General features: G+C 43.2%; 1 protein-coding gene across 1 annotated transcript in view; it reads right to left on the bottom strand.

The window, feature by feature from the left end:
• PEDS1 (plasmanylethanolamine desaturase 1) overlaps window positions 1-14,715 on the bottom strand; it is a 47,746-nt gene extending 33,031 nt beyond the window's left edge. Inside the window, exons 1-2 of the mRNA XM_075276811.1 lie at window positions 14,535-14,715; window positions 3,760-3,879 (exon numbers count right to left, since the gene is read on the bottom strand). Of these exons, the coding sequence (XP_075132912.1) occupies window positions 3,760-3,879; window positions 14,535-14,697 (283 nt within the window). The 5' untranslated portion in view covers window positions 14,698-14,715. The remainder of the gene's footprint in view (window positions 1-3,759; window positions 3,880-14,534) is intronic.
• Between the last annotated feature and the right edge of the window lie 257 nt (window positions 14,716-14,972).

The raw sequence follows: 14,972 nt of genomic DNA, 5'->3' as shown, positions 1-14,972 counted from the left end.
TAGTTCTACTGGCCTCTCAATATTAGAGTATATAATGGAGGACCTCAGATGAAGTTTGTGCTTCATAATTAGGTCACATGACTGCAAGTAGCAACAAGCATAATAGTATGTGCAGCTCTAGAAGTGATTAGAGTATAACTCATAAATTAGTACAAAAGAAGTAAAGGGTTTACTGTGGATCAGACTGCTGGAATGGAGAAGGTTAACTTTGTGAGCACCCTCCCTTTCTCTTACAGAGTGCTCACATTACATATCATCACAGAACTCCTGCCAGATCTTTGGGGAGATGTGTTACTGTCTAATGCAGATTACACCCCACTAGGGACTCATTCTGTCAGCCAATTCATTCAGTCTGTGTACTGAGGGATATGGTGGAGTACAAGACTTCACATCAAAGGGTTGAACTTTACTTTAAAGCCAAACAAATACAGCAGGGGTGGGAATACCTAAGTGTTTGTTACGGTGAACACTGAGTAGGTCACATACATGTAAAAAAGGATTTTACAATGTACGGAGAGGGAATATTTGTTACTTACTTTTCTTCAGCATCAGAACCAGCATAAACAGGAATATTTGATGCATTTTTGGCACATGGGCCTTATTTGTGCCACATCAGTCTTTGTGTAACCCACTTGCCACTTTTTACAGAAGTTGGCAAAATGGGAGAGAGACTAAGGTGGGTTGAGGCATAAATGCAGAAAACTGGCCTGAGTTATATAGTAAATGTACACAATTCCTAACTGGCATAGAATTTCATTGTGGTGCATAGGAGTGCACATGAATTAAGAAGTCAGAGCTTCTTAACAATCCAGGTACAGTTAGATCCAGCAAAGGAAATTGACAGACTGGCATGCACAATGCAAACCTTAATAAGTTTCCCCCAGTAAAATCTAATGCAGCATAAAAACAGAAGTGACTTATCGGTGCCTGTCAACTGTGCCACATTCATGTTGTCATTTTATTACAATGTATAGTTTTGTACAAGAAACATTGTTAAAGATTGTCATTCACGCATAGGTTCCTTCCATCTCTGCAGCACTCCCTCCTCAGAAGTGTGAATGGAGCAGCAATGCTCAGATTGCTACAGCGGCCTATCTACCTCTTCATACCTGGATTAATAATTAACCACAATGTCACCAGTAAGAGATTACCCTGTGAGCTGCTGCCAATACTATACAGCTGAGGTGAGCTTTAAGGGGTGGGTGAGTGGGTGGGAGCTGCTCTTTACCATAGTCCTGCTCACCCCCAAAAGTGCTCAACTTCCCATCACATCAGACTATGCAGTCCAAGGAAAACCAGCATTTATGAGGTCAGACACCAATGTTGGATGAGAGGGGTCTGGCTTGCAATATCTGTACTAGGTGTTCAATGTTGGGGGATCTGTGCTGGATAGTCAAGTTCTTCCACACCAAAAATCACACAACCATGCGTTTATGGACCTTTTTTGTGACCTGGGCACAGTCACTCTGGAACAGGAAAGGGCCTTCTTGAAATGTATCCTAAACAAAGAATACAGCATACAGGTAGACGTTCTCCTGGCATCAAGCAAATCCTAGCCTTGTCCATCAAACTGCCCAAGAAGCATGACTTGTCACTTCATAGAACACAATGCAGTTTAGTGGCTACATGCTTACACTGTTCAATCCAAAGCTTGCCAATGAGCTTGGTGATGCAAGTCTTGTGTGCAGCTGTTTGTCCATGGAAACCCATGTCATGAAGCTCCCAGCACAAAGGTTCTGTGATATTAATGGCAGCAGATGTGACTTATGCAGTATACACCTCTGATCCCCTCTCAGTAACTTTATATGGTCTGACACTTAACCCTTTGCAAACGACTGTAGGCAAGATCTGTGTGCTATCCGAGTTTTAAAAACCACGGACAGCTCACGGATGTACTCAGCGTGTCATCCGTATCTGCGGACACGTGAGAGACATAATTAGATGTCTACTGTTATTTATTTTGCGGATCCGCAAACTCTGATCACACACTGATGACACACTGTCTGTTTTTGCATACATGCGGCACTGATGCTGAAGATGTACTGATGACATAATGTCCGTAAAACTCGTTTGCGCACTGCATAATACACACAGTGATCTGCAACTAGGCTTAGGGTATGTCCACATCATGGAATTTTTCCTAGCGGAAAAATTCAATTTCAGGAATTTGAAGCTGAATTTTTCCACTTGACCAAATTCTCAACCAAACTCCCTAACTGCCAGGCAGTATTTTTCCACCTCCCATTCACTGTAATGGAAGTTCATAGGTGGAATCCACTTGAAGATCAAGCTTTTTTAAACAAAAAAAAAAAAAAAGTTTATAAAGTGAGATTGCATGCATAGGTACTGGATTTTATATACCTGTGGTAATAGGACTGAATGAAACACTTGAAGTCCATAATTAAAGAGGACCTTTTATGCCCTCTAACATTGGTGTTATATTCCATTGGAAAGCTGACAGTATGGTGAATTCAGCACACTTTCAACTTTCCTGGTATTTGCCCGGTTGCAGTGATATCAATACCATTAGTTACAGCACAGATATCACTGCACTGTTTGAGGAGACAGTACATGGCTACGGAAATGTATAGTCAGGGGGGTGGAATTCCCCAGCGCCCAGCGATGACACTGTGCTTTCAGACCAGTCCCTTTGAAAGTGCACTGATATCAGTGCCAAAACCAATGGCACTGATATTTCTGCAACCCGGGCACATACAAGCAATGTTAAAAATGCACTGAATTCAGTGTACCGTCAGCAGTATATAAACAGCAATGTTAGAGGACGTGAAAGGTCTTCTTTAAGAGGTGTGCTCCTATACTTTCTTCTATATAGGGTAAGGGTGTTGCCATATAAGGTACCTTTTCTGGAGAGGTAGGTTTTTCACTTTAGCAAAAACGCACTGTCTAAGTGAAACACAGATTAATTTCAGGTGTATAGTATTACCAGTCACATTGTGATACCAAAAGTGCAGGCCCAGTATTTACAGAGTTGTTCCGGGAGATTAAATTGATTTTCTTGATCCAGCAGATGATGATGGAGTTGGGGTTTTGGCCTAGTCAGAACCCAACAGTCACATGATTGGAAGAAGTGTCCTGCTACAAGGTTGCTCCACTTCCTCTTTTTCTGATGTCACAGATAATTATTTACCAATGCTATAGGGGCTGGCTGCCTATAGTAAAGTATATAGTATACCTGTGAGACTGGGTAAGGATGGAGGGCGGTAGAGCAATCCATCATCTGCCAGATTAAGTAAATCCATTTAATCTCCCTTAAAGAGGAGCTTTCACCACTTGGGGCACATGCAGTTTTATATACCGCTAGAAAATCGACAGTGCGCTGAATTCCCGGGTTATCGGTGCCAGTACTGTAGCTCTTCACCATTTCTTTTTTCCGCTAGTGGAAAAAAGAAACGAGCTGTGCCTTCTTCAGGCAGAATCCGCGGTCTGTCTCGCGGCAGCACGCTCCAGACTAGCCCATTCATTTGGGCCTAATCCGGAGTGGAAAGCCGTGACAGTATGCCATGCACTGCACCGGCATCCCGTCGCGGCGGCTGCGACAGAATATGCACACGCGGAATTGAGGGTGAACTAAGCCTTACAATCTGTATCTGCGGACTTCCCTCTTTTACCTCAAAATACACTAACAAGTTACTAAACCACACAACATGGGACATAAATGGATGTAATGTTCAGCATGCACATACAATGTAGGAAAGCCACTTCAAACACCTTTCTAACATATTCATCAGCCTTACTTACCAACACTGAGGACAATGCTGGCTGTGTGCTCAATGCTGAAGTAGCGAACCAGGTTGCAGAAATTGAAGGACATCAGAAGGAAGCAGAGGATGACAGATATCCATTCTTGTAGCCTCTTCCCTGCAGAAAAAGAACACACACATAGGTTATAGGATGATCAGGGGCAGAGATTGCTTCCTCGTCTCCAGGTTTTTATTTTATACAGTTCTGCTGCGCAAACACCTGCGTGTGGAAATGAACCTTTTGGACCTGCAGCAGGTGCCCAACTACAGGAATTATGAGATTTATTCCAGAGTTAATCCTAAGGATAAGCGCAAACTCTCTTCTACATTAGGGAGAGTATCTGCTATTTATATGCAATTCCCTAATATATAAAGATAAGATAATCCTTTAATAGTCCCACCAAGGGGAAATTTTGGTGTGTTACAGCAACATGATAATATGAATACAGGATAATAACAGTAATATATTACAGAAGAAGACATACATAAGCTCAGAATAGCAGATGAGTCAAGTACTACGAAAAAAAAAGACGACTTCAGGATCATTTAGTTCTCTGTGCAGACTGCTCTTCATTTGGCCTGATGTAGATAAATGTAGCCTCACCGCGGTTGAGAGGAAGGACCTCGACAGCGCTCCTTCTCACATTTGGGTTGAAGCAGTCAGTCACTGACAGTGCTGCCAAGTGCCATCAATCTCTCATACATGGGGTGGAATTAGTGTCCATACATACAGTATTTATAGTAAGTCTACTGCAGACATAAATAACCTGGAAACAGGCCAAGCTCATGACAGATCATCTAATAAATTACAGCTACTCGGCATCTCATGTAACAGTCTGCAGTGGAGACATGGAATCTGCAGAAAACACCTCTAACAGTATCTGGATGGATACCTTGTAGGGAAGCAATGTGGTAACTTGTCACATACTACTGAGAGGAGGGAGGCTACTATACATTACTATCATCTGGTGCTGGTGGTTCTGAAGGTGTTACACCCACAACACACTAGAATACATACATGTGGGAGTTCAGAGAGGGCCTATGACTTGCCTCAAACTTGAACTCCAGTAACCTTTAATGACTTCCTGTTCACTACTTCACCTCTAGGACCTGTGCAGACTGTTACAGCAAGAAATATTTTTTGAACAAATGCAAGAAAACCTCATGTGAAGCAAATGTTCAGAACCCCCCCCCACCCCCCCAAAGCCGTGGAAGGAAAGTATGTAACCTAAGGTGCATGTTGTTGTGCTGTAGTTGTACAATTCACAACTTTATGCAGGATATATAAAAATGCAGGACTTTGAACAGTAGATACAGGGTGTGCAGAAGAAACTAGTTAGGTCGATACAGTTTTCTATGGGAAGAATGGAGCTTGTAATTTTACCACAGTAGTAATAGCGCCACAAGATGCAGAGCATAGAGGACAAAACTAACAGAAAAAGCTGCAGGAAATAAGGCACAAGAAATGCAAGTTCTTAAAGAATGTCACAATTTTAGATCAATGTAGTCCCAGTGACCTTGATGTGATGACCAAAATTGTGACCAATACCTCAGCTGTAACAAAGGCTGATATCACTACAGCCTGTACATAGCTCAATAAAACAGCTCTGGAAAAGCTCCGTATCCTGAATGTGATCCAGTAACCTCTTTAAAGGGGTTGTCCCATGAAAAGCATCCCATCTATACTGCTAGTTTATGTAGATTTAAGACTTTTCCTAAATACATTGCTTTAATCAAAAGATTGCTGTTTGGCCGCTATCTTAATTTATTCACCTCATTGTTTACACTCAGTTTCTATGGCCAGGGGGCTTATCTGCTCAGCTGTGAGCTGTGTATGTCTGACAAGTAATGGAGCTCCTCAGATAGGGGAGGGGGGAGGTTAGAGCTCAGGCATTTCTGATTCTGGTTTAATTGAATTTGGCTGATAAGGGCTGAGATAAGGAGTCCATTACCTCTGTATGTAATGCAAGCTGACTCAAATCCAGCTCTGCTACATCAGCTTCTACATCAGCTTCATACTTTGGTAATGCATTTACAACCAATCCCTCAATACTGACTGCAAACATAGCAGATAGCAGAGCAAGTGAAACCCTGCACACCATTGTGCCGAGAAAACCAGGAAGTGAACAGAGCACACAGCCTGCAGGTTGGTGAACAAGGGTTATGGGAATACCCCTTTAACCCTGTCTATTCATCTGCACTATCAAAGGGGATATCCACCCAAGAAACATTTTTGTTAACATAGGGTTGGTGCACATCTGCTTTTGTATTCTGTGGGAAGAGTCTGCATGGAGACCCCTGAACGGAATACAAACGTAACTGCAAGCGCTGTGCTGTAAAAGCACACAGACCCCATAGACTCTAATGCGGTCCGTGTGCTTGCCACGCGCTGCCCGCACAAAGCATGCAGACAGGAAAATAGATTGGGAACTACCGTATTTTTCGGACTATAAGACGCACTTTTTTTCCCCAAAATTTTGGAGGAAAATGAGGGTGCGTCTTATAGTCTGAATGTGGGTTTGCAGCATGGCCGCGCTACTATCACCGCTGGTTTTCTTCAGCGGCAGTAGCGCGGCAATCTGCAGGCCCCGGCAGCTAAGACAGTCCCCGGCATCTGCTGTAATAGACCGGCGGATGCCGGGGAGTGTCTTAGCTGCCGGGGCCTGCAGATTGCCGCGCTACTGCCACCGCTGGTTTTCTTCAGCAGCAGGAGCGTGACTATACTGCAGGCCCCGGCAGCTAAGACACTCCCCGGCATCCGCCGGTCTATTACAGCAGATGCCGGGGACTGTCTTAGCTGCCGGGGCCTGCAGATTGCCGCGCTACTGCCGCTGAAGAAAACCAGCGGTGGCAGTAGCGCGGCTATGCTGCAAATCCACTCCTCCTCCACAGGTCCTGGCAGTCAGTTAGCCCCCCCCCCCCCACCGGCCCCATACCTTTAGTGATGCAGGCCGGCTCCTGCACGGCGAGGCCGCAGGAGCCGACCTGTTCCGATGACAGCTGGGAGCCTAATGAAGGCTCCCAGGCTTGTCATAGATATATATTAAATATACAAAAATATACCACATATGGGTATAACCTCTGGTGTGATTAGACAGAAAACCATAAAAACCACCAGGTAACAAAATTTTAAGCAAAAGTGAAAAAATTTTTTATTAAAAAATAAAATATGACAATACAACATATAACAAAAATACAAAAAAGGGGGAACTGAAATACCCAGTAAATCGGAGTGAAGATAGGGACTACGGTAAGTATGCACAATGCAAAACAAATAAATATAAATAGCATAATGATAGGCCAGAAATAGTAGGTGTATATAAATATAAGCAGCAGATATATCACAACCGCAGCACAGAAAGGGCAGAATATAATGCTAGAATTGCAACAGCCACATACCACAATTGCTAGTCACCTGCCAAGATAGAAAACCTAGAGGCCCATAAGAGATGGAAAGGTAAAAGATTATAAAGATAATTGCATACAGACCGTATAGGCCCTAAGGCCAGATATCCCACTCCACTTCCAAACCCGACGCGCGTTTCGCCCGTTAGGGCTTTGTCCCTTGACAAAAATACGGTACCGAAAAATACGGTACTTTCCTGTCCGCACGATCCCTGCTGAGATCTGGTGGTAAGCGCACGGACCCCATTACAGTCTATGGGGTCCGTGCGCTTTTACAGCACAGCACTTTGCACTTGCGTTTGGTATTCCATTTGGGTCCCCATGCGGAATCCAAATGCTGATGTGAACAAGGGCTTAGCTCAAAATCGTGTACAGAAATAAAAAAAACAATAATTACCACACCAATCTCCGGCCAGTCTCTACTTCCTACCGCAGTGATGAGGTACTGGCACTGGCTGAGGTGAGACAGTCTTGAGCCAGGTGATCGGTATGGATTTATTTTACATTTATAAACGACTAGAGGGAGGACCCGGCTTCGCACAGGTATATTACATTTTATGTTTGTGTAGTGGCCCCATAAGAATTGTACAATTTTGCACTGGTGTATTTTGTATGTGGTTTGTGTGTATGTCCATAAGCGTCATGTGATTATGTGTATCTCATTTTGGATATCAGTGAAAAACCTGTGATCATTTGTTATGGATACCTGGAGTAAAGTTGTATCTAATCCTTCCTTGTGTAGTACTGTGTTTAGACGCAAATATCTAGTCCTTGTTGGTGTGGTACTGTGTGCAGATTCACATATCTTATCCTCTGGCGTGTGGTACTGTGTGCAGATGCGCGTATCTCATCCTCCCCCGTGTCGTATTATGTGAAGAGCTGTGTATCTAATACTCCGGTAAGTGAAACTGTGTGCAGATGTGCATATCTAATCTTACGGCATGTGGTACTGTGTGCAGACGTGCGTATCTAATCCTCCCCCGTGTGGTACTGTGTGCAGATGCACTTATCTAATCCTCCCCCGTGTGGTACTGTGTGCTGAGACACATATCTAATTCTCTGGCATGGTACTGTGTGCAGAGGCATGTATTTAATCCTCCAAAGTGTGGTACTGTGTTCAGACGCATGTATCTAATCCTCCCCTGTGTGGTATTCTGTGAAGAGGCGCGTATCTAATCCTACGGCACGTGGAACTGTGTGTAGATGCGAGTATCTAATCCTACAGCATGTGGTACTGTATGCAGACGTGTGTATCTAATCCTATGGCGTGCACAACTGTGTGAAGACGCGCGTATCTAATCCTCTGGCATGTGGTACTGTGTGCAGACGCGTGTATCTAATCCTCTGGTGTGTGGTACTGTGTGCAGATGCACATATCTAATCCTCCCCAGTGTGGTACTGTGTGCTGAGATGCATATCTAATTCTCTGGCATGTGGTACTGTGTGCAGACTAGAGCCATGTATCTAATCCTCCCTTGTGTGGTATTGTATGAAGAGGCGCGTATCTAATCCTACGGTGTGTGGAACTGTGTGCAGACGCACGTATCTAATCCTCTGGCGTATGGTACTGTGTGCAGACGCGTGTATCTAATCCTCCCCCATGTGGTACTGAGTGCTGAGATGCGTATCTAATTCTTTGGCTTGTGGTACTGTGTGCAGGGGCATGTATCTAATCCTCCAAAGTGTGGTACTGTGTGCAGACACACGTATCTAATCCTCCCCTGTGTGGTATTGTGTGAAGAGGCGCATATCTAATCCTACGGCATGTGGTACTGTGTGCAGAGGTACATATCTTATGCTCTGGTGTGTGGAACTGTGTGCAGATGCGTGTATCCAATCCTTTGGCATGTGGTACTGTGTTCAGACGCATGTATCCAATCACCCGGCGTGTGTTACTGTGTGCAGACACGTGTATCTAATCCTTCGGCACATGAAACAGTGTGCAGACGCATGTATCTAATCCTTCAGTGTGTTGAACTGTGCAGAAGCGCGTATTTAATCCTCTGTTGTGAGACTGTGTGCAGACGCATGTATCTAATCCTCTGGCGTGTGATACTGTGTGCTGATCTGTGTATCTAATCCTCTGATGTGTGTATCTCAGTTTGTATATCAGTGTTGTATTGTGCATGTGGAATGACTGTGTGTATTGCAGTTGGAATATGAGTGAAAGACTTGCAGGTTTGTAAGGGCCAAGGGGGGGGCATTGTGTTTAGAATGCTGTATCTCAGCAATGGTACGTCCAAGCGAGTTGGAGTCTTGTCTTAAACCTTCCCGGATACCTGAAGTATCTCTGTACCAAATTTGGTGAAGATCGGTCCAGTCATTTGGTTTGCATTAGAGGACAGACAGACAAGAATTCATTTTTATAATATAGAGAGATAAAGAGCCAAATTAAAGATCTTTTTTCTTGTTTGAGTAACCTCTTTAAGCTGAGTTATATACATTCCTGTATGTATGTCAGTCTTCACTGTCTCTTGGTATTCTATTAGTTAAGCAGGAAGTCTGGGGTAACAGCTAACACATAATTACTATAGATGAATCCATGTAATCCATCTGGCACAGAATGTGGCACATGTAACTATAAGTGAAGTTGAGTCACAGAATGGTGGCTCTTAGCATCTGACGTCTCAGGTTTTCTCAGCTCTTGATAGAGAAGTAATTTACAAGGCATAATTCCAGCTACTCCTTCATCTCTACAGGACTCTAGGACTGGAATACACAGAGTTTGGGGACTATAGCTTAGATCCACATGAATCAGTTTCCTCATAATAGCTGAGGGCGTGTGACATTTCGCAGCATTGCACAAAACCCACTGCACACCAGCTAAACAATGTAAAAAGTTATACTATTTATATTCAGCTTGCGCAATGACCTTACCACAACAGACAAGCAAAAGCATAAATAGCAACTCCATAATATACATTATTATTAACATTACGTTATGACTTTGTGTGGTTGTAGGACTTGACAGATAATAGTCAGCTGCAGGAAATTACAATACCAAACTTTTCCAGCCATGCTTTTTGAAGTTCCTAAAGCATTGGCCTCCAATGTCCTATTCACTCTAAGCGACATTCAATTTTAACTGGTGCTCGAGAGCCATAGTCAGTCAATCTCCACTATTTATTTAATTATTAATATTATAATAAATAATAATAATGTAAGTTTGGAGAAAACCTAATTAGGATATTACGAACAATATTTGCAGAAATTTTTCTGTAATTACACTATAATATTATACCATCTAAGCTGGCACTGCTAAGAGGTTTGGATACATATTCAATATCGCCAGTTTTGATGTCATATTGTAACATGGGCTTATGGCCAGAGGGCTGTCAAGGCAAGTCACACAGATGGGGGCATGAGCCATACGTGTTTCCTTAGCTACTGGTTGCTGACTGCTGATGACACAATATGCTATTGCAATGTCACAATTAACCACTGAGAAGTTACAGTGCCCTACTGCGGTGTTACAAAGCCCCACAAAAATGTCACAATTATCTACTGTGGTGATCCAAATACAATACAAAAGGCCAAGGAGGAGTTAAAAAAAAAATAAAAATAAATACATACCATATATACTCGAGTATAAGCCGACCCGAATATAAGCCGAGGCCCCTAATTTTACCACAAAAAATTGGGAAAACTTATTGACTTGAGTATAAGCCTAGGAGGGGGAAATGCAGCAGCTACTGGAAAATTTCAAAAATTAAAATGGTCGGAGTTTTTGAGTGCAATAGATGCTGGGTGCTGGGGAAGGGGAGGGGGTGTTTTGGTTGTCTGTCTGCCCCTTCCCTGAGCTTGAGGACTGAGTTTTTTCTTCCCCCACTTGGAATTCAGCCTGGCTGAATATAGGGCATCCGCAGTGCTCCTATTAACCCCTTCCCGATGGAACAGGAGCACTGCAGATGCCGTATATTCAGTAGACTGGGCACTTTCAGACACAGTGATACCTAATGTGTTTGTGTTTCACAGTAATTTTCTACTTTTGTATGTATTCTAGGGAAAGGAGGGATTTAGAACTTTTATTTTTTTTAAATCTTTTTTTTTTTTTTGCACTATTTTATGGGAGATTTTTTTTTTGCTGACTCGAGTATAAGCCGAAGGGGGCTTTTTCAGCACAAAAACTGGGCTGAAAAATTCGGCTTATACTCGACTATATACGGCGGCAATGCATTTCAGGGGTCCCACCTTCTTTTTCCTCTGTGGACTTTCTACTATAGGGAAATTGTCAGCATTTCCATAGGTATAATTGACATTCCACAATTTCCAAAACAGCTGCACATATTTTTCTGTAATGTTTGGATGGGACTTGATAGAATCCCATTTACTTGGCAGAGACTGTTTCTTTCCGGTGGGGCCCTGGCCTTAAAATGCTTTTTGAGACTAAGGCCCCAGGTAACGGGCTGCAGAAAATAAGCACTGCGGGAAAAACCACAATGGCAACACGTCACAAAACAAAAAAATTATATGACAGCCCCGCAGCACGATCGGGGGAATCATACCGTTTCCTTGGCAGCCTGGAGCCTTCTGAAGGCTCCCAGCACTGCCATAGTAATGTAACAGCTGAAACATTCATGCAGCAGGCTTCAAAAGTTACATAGCAAATCTGCCATAGACTGCCATACAGTAGTATTTCAGCCTATGGCACAGGTGAGCTAAAGATCATATGTTCAAGGGTTTAAAAAAAAAAAAAAAAAAACACAAGTTTTTTAAAATAGAAAAAAAAAAAAAAAAGTTAAAAATCACCCCTTTTCCCTAGATCACATATAAACATAAATAAAAGTAAAAACAAACATTAGGTATCCCCAAGTCCAAAATACCCAAGCTATTAAAATATAAAAAAATTTGGTAAACGCCATAGTGGGATAAAATATGAAAATGGCCGATTTGGCTTTTTTTCCCCCTGCTAAATTACCTCCATAGAAAAATGAAATAAGAAGTGATCATCGTGTGGTATCACAGTGAACATTCAGATCTGCAGAATAAAGCTAACATAGCATTTTTATCACAGAGTAGAAATTTAAAAAAAAAAACAAAAAAACAAAAAACAAACAACCAACCAAACAAGAGAAAACTGCAGCACAGCGTTTTTTTTCTCTATTCCACGTCATTCTGAATTTACTTCCCGGTACATTGTACAGAGTAATAAATGGTACCATTCTGAAGTACAACTTGTCAGGCAAAAATGACAGAAAAACGAGAAAGTTATGGCTTTTGGAATGTAGGAGTGAAAAACGAAAACACAAAAATGAAAACTGTCTACGTCTCCTAAAAGGTTAAATGATTGCAACACAGCAACATTAACAACCTACACCCCTTCATCTGAATGCGATAACTTTCATAAGAAATCCAACACTGGACTTTAGTCACAAGTTGCATGCAACTTTTCACCGTTGACTTCAATGCAATTCGATAAGTCTTAGATAATTTTTAATTAATGGATTTATTTTTAGCAGCAGACAAATCACAGCTCTAAAACGCAGTGGGACTTTTACATGTATGTTATGTGTTGCAGTGTATTCCCAGCCTTATATTTTATCTACACACACTTTCAAATCCAGAACATAAAATGTGACCTAGCCAGTTCTGTCACTACATGCGATACAGCAAACATGAGTGAGTCACGGACCTCATGGCATCACCTCACACTAGGTATGGGAGGGGTACAGGACAATGTGTGGCTTTTATAACCAGATTCCTTTATTGTTCTGTATACTGATCATTACTGGATTCTGATCACTTAACCCTTTGCTTGCTTATGTGCTGCAGCAAAACTTTACTACTTAGGGGGCGTTCACACTACCGTCGGTGTCCGACATGTAGTGTCCGCTCCTAGTGTCCGCTCAAAATCTGTCACGGACACTAGGAGCGGACACTAGATGTGTCCGTGACACCTGTCATTCAAATGAATGGGCATCAGGTGCGTTCTTTTGCACTCCGTGCCCGTCCTTCCCTGTCCGCAAGAGAAGATGTCCGACTTCTCAAGCGGACAGAGGAACCCTGCATGTTAGGCATATTAGGCTTGAAAAAGCGTTTGATAACGCGAAACGGCTGTTGCCTGTTTTTTCTGCCAATTTATGTCATCCCTCCCTCCCTGAGGATTTGTTTTACTTATTCCAAATAAAGCATTTTTTTATATAAAGAAGAAAAGTGCCGTCTACTGATTGGTGAGTGCCCACCCACATTTCTCCATTTTTTCATCTCTAGATAAATTTAACAGGCTCCTAGCTACGGACACACATACTATAGGAATATCTGGAACACTAAACCAATTGTCCATACAAACCTGGTTCCAATTAAAGGGAATATTTCATACTGTTTTACATAACTCCCAGAAGTCCTTCCTTTTATTTGTGATTTGCTTCTAAGATACACCTCTATTCACACGCAAAGTTTTATTTGCAATTCCGATGGCTTTCTAGTCACCATGAAAGAATGCATTGTGAGATCTTAGTAGACAGTAGTTAAAATTCTTATTACTGGGTGGAGTAAAAATAAGGAGGTGTTGCTAAGGAAAGCAAACAGACTTGTGACAGTAGTGAATGTGCAAGACGTGACATAACTAAGAATCAGTACCAAATAAGTACCTTAATACTCAGTTAAGTTATCTGGAGACTTAACCTACAAAATGTTGTTTCAAATACAGCAAGGCAGCTGTCAATGACAGACAGGGAACTGACCATTGGAGGAGAACTGAGGAGTTCAGGAAAAGTTCTGCAACCTGTGCTTGATGTCATTGTATAGTAACATTCGGTGAGAACGTGTCCTGCTCACACAGGGGCACAGCTTGTTACAAGTCACAGCACTGGGAAGCTACTGTAACAAGCTGTAACCTGTGTGTCCATCAGATGACCTTTACTGAGAGTAAACAATGACACTTCCAACTGATTCCAGGAAGAAAAACTGAAATATTGAAAGCTGTAAGGAACTGACATATTGAAAACCCCTCAAAGAGCAGTGTAACCCCATGTGTGAAGTTATTATAGTACAGCCATGTCCAAAGATTATGGGGAACACATAGAGGTCGAGGAAAGACCCACAGCCCAATTCAGGGAATGAAAAGAAGACACAAGTACAAGTGGACGGGGGTGAGATATGACAGCCACATATAAGACATGGCAAGACACTTGTTGCTATGGAAACCGTCATCACCTCATGTGGCAGTAGTTGACAGCGAAGGCTATGAGGAGGTTCTGCAGCGGCTCTGTTCTCAAGCCCTAGGCTGACAAGCAGCCTCTGGGGACAGTACAATAGAACAGCCGGGATGAGAGTGTGGGTGTGTGAGGGGAGAACGAGGGTCCTCTGACATGTGAGCGGCCCCCGGGTGTGTCCGTCCCCTCAGGCTAGCATTTGTCAGTTTCTCACCTGGTGAGTAAAGCTCCGCTAGCTCTCTGGCTCCGGCGTGTTGAGGACCCCACCTTGGGGGTTCCGGCCGCTCCTGCCGCCCGCTATCCAGCAGCTCTACCTCCTCGGCCATCTGGCAGAGCCGAGGGTCACTGTCGGCTCCTCTGTGCGCCGTCCTCGCCATGTTGCTAGTCAGCCAATCACAGGGGCCGTTGTCAGCCGCTCGGCTTCTGATTGGAACCGGCGGAAGAGGGGCGGGAAGTTCTGACCAATTGGGGGGAAAGAACGTGAATTTACGACCAATCAGCGCGCTGTCACGCAAGGTATGCATGTGACATCTGACCAATGAAAGAACAGAGGGGTCCTGAGGCAGGGTGGTGGCGCAGAGAAAGGCTTCAGTAGGCGTCTTCCCGTGTGTGAGGAGGTGGGTTGAATAGCAGTTGTGTGACCGGAGCCACA

This window comes from Leptodactylus fuscus, chromosome 6 (genome assembly GCF_031893055.1).
Source record: "Leptodactylus fuscus isolate aLepFus1 chromosome 6, aLepFus1.hap2, whole genome shotgun sequence".
Taxonomy (NCBI): domain Eukaryota; kingdom Metazoa; phylum Chordata; class Amphibia; order Anura; family Leptodactylidae; genus Leptodactylus; species Leptodactylus fuscus.
This window is presented reverse-complemented; position numbering and strand designations above follow the sequence as displayed.